At 34.3% G+C, this 6,728-nt stretch overlaps 3 protein-coding genes across 3 annotated transcripts in view; 2 read left to right on the top strand and 1 right to left on the bottom strand.

Annotated features, from left to right (window-relative positions):
* Positions 1 to 1,089, top strand: part of LOC108690659 (plectin) — a 6,545-nt gene extending 5,456 nt beyond the window's left edge. Inside the window, exons 14-17 of the mRNA XM_018198054.1 lie at positions 40 to 249; positions 328 to 510; positions 577 to 726; positions 815 to 1,089. Of these exons, the coding sequence (XP_018053543.1) occupies positions 40 to 249; positions 328 to 510; positions 577 to 726; positions 815 to 1,003 (732 nt within the window). The 3' untranslated portion in view covers positions 1,004 to 1,089. The remainder of the gene's footprint in view (positions 1 to 39; positions 250 to 327; positions 511 to 576; positions 727 to 814) is intronic.
* A 457-nt stretch (positions 1,090 to 1,546) lies between these two features.
* Positions 1,547 to 6,728, bottom strand: part of LOC108690666 (kinesin-related protein 4-like) — a 6,071-nt gene continuing 889 nt past the window's right edge. Inside the window, exons 2-6 of the mRNA XM_018198069.1 lie at positions 5,684 to 6,062; positions 3,106 to 5,375; positions 2,273 to 3,034; positions 1,958 to 2,178; positions 1,547 to 1,741 (exon numbers count right to left, since the gene is read on the bottom strand). Of these exons, the coding sequence (XP_018053558.1) occupies positions 1,609 to 1,741; positions 1,958 to 2,178; positions 2,273 to 3,034; positions 3,106 to 5,375; positions 5,684 to 6,053 (3,756 nt within the window). The 5' untranslated portion in view covers positions 6,054 to 6,062 and the 3' untranslated portion in view covers positions 1,547 to 1,608. The remainder of the gene's footprint in view (positions 1,742 to 1,957; positions 2,179 to 2,272; positions 3,035 to 3,105; positions 5,376 to 5,683; positions 6,063 to 6,728) is intronic.
* The window catches only part of LOC108690667 (ubiquitin-related modifier 1), a 9,082-nt gene continuing 8,438 nt past the window's right edge, over positions 6,085 to 6,728 (top strand). Inside the window, exon 1 of the mRNA XM_018198071.1 lies at positions 6,085 to 6,537. The gene's annotated coding sequence lies outside the window, so the exon portion shown is untranslated. The remainder of the gene's footprint in view (positions 6,538 to 6,728) is intronic.

Raw genomic sequence — 6,728 nt, 5'->3', positions numbered from 1 at the left:
TATATATATATATATATTAAATGTAATTAATGCAATTAGAATCAATTTCAAGAGAAATTAGCCGAGCTTGCACCGTTGCCTGATATCTTGAAACAAATGCAAATGAAGATGCAGGAAGCGCAACAGATGCGCTTAGTCGCTGAACGTAGCTGCGAGGATCTGTCGCGAGAATTGCTAGGATGCAAAGATAAGATTCAAACTTTGCAAAATCAATTGGACGTATTGCGCACCGAGCATCAAACACTTCAGGTTGTAATTTGCTACATAATTTAACATAATAATAGTAACTTCATTATGTTAATTAAAAATAATTAATTACTTATATAGGATGAAAGGGGACTTGGTTGCGACAGATCCGAAGAGATGGAAAAAAAGTGTGGTGAGTTGCGACACGAAAACGAAAGAATGAAAAACACATTGGCACGATTTGAGGAACACGAAGCACAGTTGCAAAAACGTATTGACGAGAAAATGCACGAAAACACGCAATTGTCATCAATGTTAGAACAGGTATGTATTGATTTAGCGATAAAAAAAATGTTTTCCGCAAATAATAGTCTTCTCCTTCTATTTAAGATAAGGGAAGATTCCGCTAGACAAGTAGTGAGAACAAAAGAACGATGTGAAACTATGCGAAGATCGATGCAAGGCCAGATTGCCGAAATGGAAAGGCAATTGGCACAGTGCAGAGCAACAGCGCGTGCCGCCCAACGAGACAGAGATGAGGTAACGATTACAAATACCATATAGAAATGTTAATAGGTTACAGGTGTATTTACGAGTGTATATACACGTTTCTCATTAACTTATGCAGATCAGACAAAAGATGCAGAGTCAAATAAATAACTTAAACGAGGCATTTAAACATGCGCAAGGCCGTATAAAATCGTTACAGGGTCATGTAAACTATCTCAAGACTTCTTATAGCAATATCTTTCTCGGACAAGGAGAAGCACCGACAAGTGCTTTGCCAGTAGACGATTCTTGCGATTGCAACTATTAAATGCACATGATTTTTCAATAATAATCCTATATATTTTTGTTCGATATAGCGAAATTAAAATATATTACTCGATGTCACACACAAGCCTTGTTATGCATTTATACTTTAAGTAATGACACAATTTTGATACAATTGACAAAGTTGATTGATAAATAACTGTTATACCGTGTCACCTTTTTTATAAATTTTGAAATTATAAACGACACATTTGAAACATAAAAAAATAAAATCAAGACTTATGCACATTTACTGTATAACGATTATTTATATCATTATTCTTAACACATCGTTTAATTGTAGTACTTATCATATACTATTTCACACAAATCTTTTTCTTCACATGGAAAATATATTATGAATATGAATGCATAGATACAATGCTATCTTATCAGAAATTTTAACAAAAATGGCATGTATCATTGTTAGATATGCATATATTGGATGTAAACATATCTTTTTCATTATATATTTATTTAACGACTATATAGTTTTTTTATAAGCAATAAAATAGGACGATACTATGATAATTCCATAGTGGCTGAAAAAAAATAAACAATAAAAATATGATGTATGTACATTTGAAAAAAATTAACATTGAGATGGATTTAGTTTGTATCCACTGAATGAAGCATATTGAGCATATTAAGAATAGCATCCGAACGCGATCGCATTCTTTCCATTTCCATTCGAAATTCTTCCAGTTGAGATTCAATTCGCTGTGCGTATGCATGGCAGCATCTGTAAATAAGTAAAACAATCTTGATATTAAAAGATTGATATTATATGTAATCTAAGGAGCAAGTATTTAGTTTTAGTACAATTTGAGATTTTTTTCACTTTTACTAACGAAAAATATTATAAATTTCATAAATAATGTTACATCTAGTTACTACCACAATTATGAAACACTGTATGTATAATGAAAAAAGTTTTAAGAAATATTTGAAAGCACACCTTCCGGGTTGTCCTGCATTTGAACACAATGGTTCTGGAGATGCACACGGCGAAATTTTGATTTGTGGAGAACAACTTCTTAAATAAGATTCCTTCTCGTGTGTACAGCTTTTGTTATTACCGGATATATTAGAATTAGCATTATAACAATCTCCACACCCTCGTACGAGATCCATTAAAATTCCTCGTACCCTTTTCCCAATTATTCTTCGTCGCCTCGCCTAAAGAGAAAATAATTATGTGTCGCACATACAGTTATAACCATACAAATTTTTGTTATATTCATAAAATTATTTGTACATTGCGTGAACTCACCTCTGGTCTTTCACTACATTGTTTCAGCTTTATTAACGGCTCTTCTTCATGTATATTAGGAGATGAATGACTACATGATTCGTTATATTCCCGATCTATATTCATCATTAGTGGCTCACAGGTTTCTTTTAACATGGTACAACATTTGTGATTTTCTTGACAATTCTCTGGATTGTGCGGTGAATGATGACATGTCGTACAATTTTTACAAATGTACTCGTTGCCTTCTGAGGCAATATTTTCATGTAAATGCTTGTTAGGCTCCAGGTTTCTTGAAAAACTTTGTCGATGTTCTTGAGTGCTTAACTTTTCTTTGCTATAAATAAAACTATCTTCAAACTTTTGCTTTTCGTTATGTAAGGAACAGTTGCACTTCTTCTCTGACGTGTCTATATCATGAGTGCAGCAGGAATGTAATTTTTCTTGGGGATGTATTCGTTTATATCTTAGCCATTCCTTACGATATTTTGAGAAATCACAGTCTTCGCATGCATTTGAACTACATAACTTATCTGCTTTATCTGTAGAACAAGATGCTTTTGCTATGTTAAACGAAGGTGAATGTAGACATGAAAAATTAGATGCTGCTGAAGATAATTCAAATTTAGGAGGACTTTTTGATTTTTTACTTGTTGAACATACTAAATTACTGCCATTGAATCTAGTATTTGGTGTCTTTTGCCAATAATGATGATTTTTGTCTTTCATTTTAGTAGATGCTTCTGTATCATTTTCAGTTTCAACAGTGGATTCTTGACTGATCTGAAAAATACATCTGAGTTTGAGTACGGATTCTTGAAATTAGTTCCTTTATAAATTATAAGATCACTTACCTCTTTACCCCAAATATTGATTGTTCCGTTCATTTCAGACATTCTTACTTCGACATTACCAAGCAAGTACGGACCGCATTCTCGTCTGCGTCCTTTTTCATTAATAGCCTTATCATTTTCAGGCTCCTCTGCTAGAATGAGAAAACTGCGATCTTTACTATTTTCATCCTCACGATATACAAAGCACTTTACATTATCCTCTGGATCATCAACGGTTTCTGTCTTGCTTTCTACCATAGATGTAGCAGCTCCTAATTGACTTGCATTAGATAAACTTGATTGCAAATCTACATTCTTATTTACCGAATCACACGAGTTTTTAAATTGAGATTCTGAAGGCGTTTCATTTAATTTTGAATGTGATTCTACAGAAGTTTGGGAAACTTTAAAAGATTGTAGAAAATTAGATGGTTCAAGAATGTCTGTAATCTTTCTTTTCTTAGAGCTGGAAGGGAGACATTGATAATTACTTTCATCATTTTGATTTAGATTCATCGATACATTTTCATTTAATCTTTTCTTTGAATTTTGTACCAATGGACTTTCTGGCTTTGTTTTTCCCTGTGTAATACTTGAAAGAGTTTGCAAGATTCGGGAGGAAGTAATAAATGCGCGTGATAATGAACGTGTTTTTCTTGGTGTACCATCAGTCAGTACTATACTATCGTCAGACTGTAACGTTTTTGTTATTTCAGGTGGTTTAATGGATACTGATAAATTACAAGCACTGGAACTCCACTGATCTATAGAGCTTAGCGTCGAAGCTACACTACTACCTGATATTTTATTATTGGATTGTTTGACATGTATAGGCTCAGTTTGATCTCGGGATTGATTAGATACAGAATCAATGAAAACGTCTGTTTGAACTGATGCAACCTTCTGTTCCGGAGGTTTGTTTTCTTTTTCATATTTTGCTAATGTTTTTCTCAGTTCATCCAATTCCTGTTTCATTTTTAAATTTTCCATAAGCTGCTTTTGATATGTATCAAGCAGACTGTTATATTTTACAGTCTTCTGTGTTAATTTCTTTTTCAATGTGGTAACTTCTGAAGTATCCAAAGTCGTCTTAAATTCTTCATTTGTTTTCTCAAAAGTTATTTGCTTATTATGTTTTGCTTCATCTGACATTGTCTTAATGCTTTTAATATTCTCAATCCTTAAAGAACAAGTATCTTCTTCTCCATCTGTGGATACTTCCATTAGATCTGAATTATTAAATGCCTCAGATTGAATATGTCCTTGTTCAATAACATGGGCGTTTTTATTTAAATCAGTTTTTTGACTAGAATTAGAAGTGCCATGCATGTACTCGTCATAACTTAAAGTTCGCAAATCATAAAATACTGTTGGTATTTCTTGATGACCATTTTGCGTGAGAGATGAAAAATTTGGAATTTCTTTATCAGTATAATTGAATTTTAATGATTTATCTTCAATTGTTCCATTTTGTTTTTGCATTTTACTATCTGTATTCATAAGATCTCTTTCATTTTGTGTTGACTCAAATGGTATATCTATTTGAACTTGAGTCTGTATGGATTCCTCTTGTATTGACTCTAAACAGTTTTTATTTTCTTGTCCATTCAATATTATTGGCGTAGTAATAGTATTGTAGGCCACTTTATCCATGCTATTCTCGCATGTCTCTGCGATTTCCAACTCCTTGATCGTTCTTTCGGCATAATCTTTTATTGTCTTGTTAGTCACTGTAGGCATTGTTTTTTCTGTGTCATTGTTTTTGTGATCACTGTTGCTTTTATAGTGGGTTGTATCTTCCTGATGTTGTTTTACATGTTTTTCGATGGAACGTCTATTTTGGTCTTTTATATCTTTGATATAGCGTTTAACTTTGCTTTGTACATAATGATATTTTCCTGGTATTGGTTGCTTTCTCTGAATCATAGAATATACAATAGTTTGTTCTGGAATGTTTGGATAATTTGATCTTAAACCTTGTGAATGTCTTCTTTTAAAATATCCATCATTCATATTATTCTTATACACTTTTAAATCTTGAAGAGAAAGGCTCTTTTCTTTGTGACGATTTTTCAATCTCCTATTGAAGATAAAATCATCAGATCTTCCATCATAATAATCTGTCTCGTAATTATCATCGATACCATCATCATGCATTTGTCTAGGACTATCCTCATCATCTTCTTCATCTTCGTCATCTTCATCATCATCATCCTCGTCATCCATTAAATGCTTCATGTTATTTGGATGATCCGAATCAAAATCATTATCAAGTTCTAAATTTTCCATATCTGTAACATAATGAAAGCTACATACTAAGAAATATACAGTTATATCAATATTATAAGTGCAAAGACATCGACTATTACTCAGTTGAATATGTACTAAGCCAAATTCTATTCTCTTATTATCTATAATGCTTGGTTTATGCTTCGGTCTTAACCCTAAAATCCTAATTCAGCCAATAGGTCTGCCAGTCTTAACTGAAATTGGTTCTAACTGAAATCTGTATTCCATTGGCTGAATTTTTATAAGTTTAGAGTTAAGATCGAAGTATAGTCTAAATCAGGCACAAATCTCTTTATTTTTATTAACTTACCATCACTATCTCCATATTCATCTTCGTCATCTTCGTCATTATAAGGATGTTGATCGGTTTCTTCTCCAGATGATAAAACATACACACTACTCGCTGCTTGATCGTCGCTGGGATAGGGACTCGGGCTACGATCTCCTTCCATCTCTCGAGATTCATTTTCACGCTGCTTCATGTTAACAATATCCGAGTCATCTGGTCTTGTGATACTAGACACACTGATGTATGTCGGCATTTCCTCATCCTCGAGCAGAGCCGTGTCGGTCTGATTCATTAATTTCGTTTCGCTCTTGGATGAATCGTTAGGAAGATCTTCCATCGCCTTTGTCTCCGTCTCGGTGTCGTCGGGCGAGTGATCGCTGTTCTCCGACATCGTGGAAAACTGGGCGACAAGGAATCGCGGATTATTATCGACTGATGGGATCGAAACTGGTGGGATAACGATCGAAAAGAAAACGACAAAATTAATTGATTGTCCGATTTATTTCCGATTATTTTCAGACGAGTAGACAAACGTTTGCCGGCTTGGCGAACATACGTGGCGCGCAATGGCAAATACTTTCATCAGCCGCCATTACAGGTTGCACTTTGGACGATATCTCGTAATACCGTCGTGCCGCATAGTTTACTCTTTACGTGATGTTGCAAATAATTCGCGTTCTCGTTTGATAATACGGATCGCTTGCGTGATGAACAATCGGCCGTTAAGATGCACTCTCTCTTAATTCTTTCTCTCGGTACCGATATCACAAGCAAGATTAATGACCTGCACGTTGCAGGACTATATAACGTACATACGTGATGGAGAGAATCGAGCTGGTCTGCCAGCTATTCCTCTTTTCACCCGCGATCGCGTGGTAATAATTAAAAGTTTAATTTGTGCAGAGTGTGTCACCGATCGAAATTATAATTTAGATCATTTCATTTAGATTTACAGCAAGCACTCTTTGCTCTTCTTGCTGGTCCTCGCACTGTGTATGTACATACAAACGCACCGCTGACACCGTTGTAAAGTGTAAATGCCGAGGTTAATGCCACTCACGCGCAT

The sequence above is a fragment of the Atta colombica genome, unplaced genomic scaffold, assembly GCF_001594045.1.
Source record: "Atta colombica isolate Treedump-2 unplaced genomic scaffold, Acol1.0 scaffold348, whole genome shotgun sequence".
NCBI classification, from domain to species: Eukaryota; Metazoa; Arthropoda; class Insecta; order Hymenoptera; family Formicidae; genus Atta; species Atta colombica.
The sequence above is the reverse complement of the archived record's forward strand: the minus strand, read 5'-3'. Positions and strand labels throughout refer to the sequence as shown.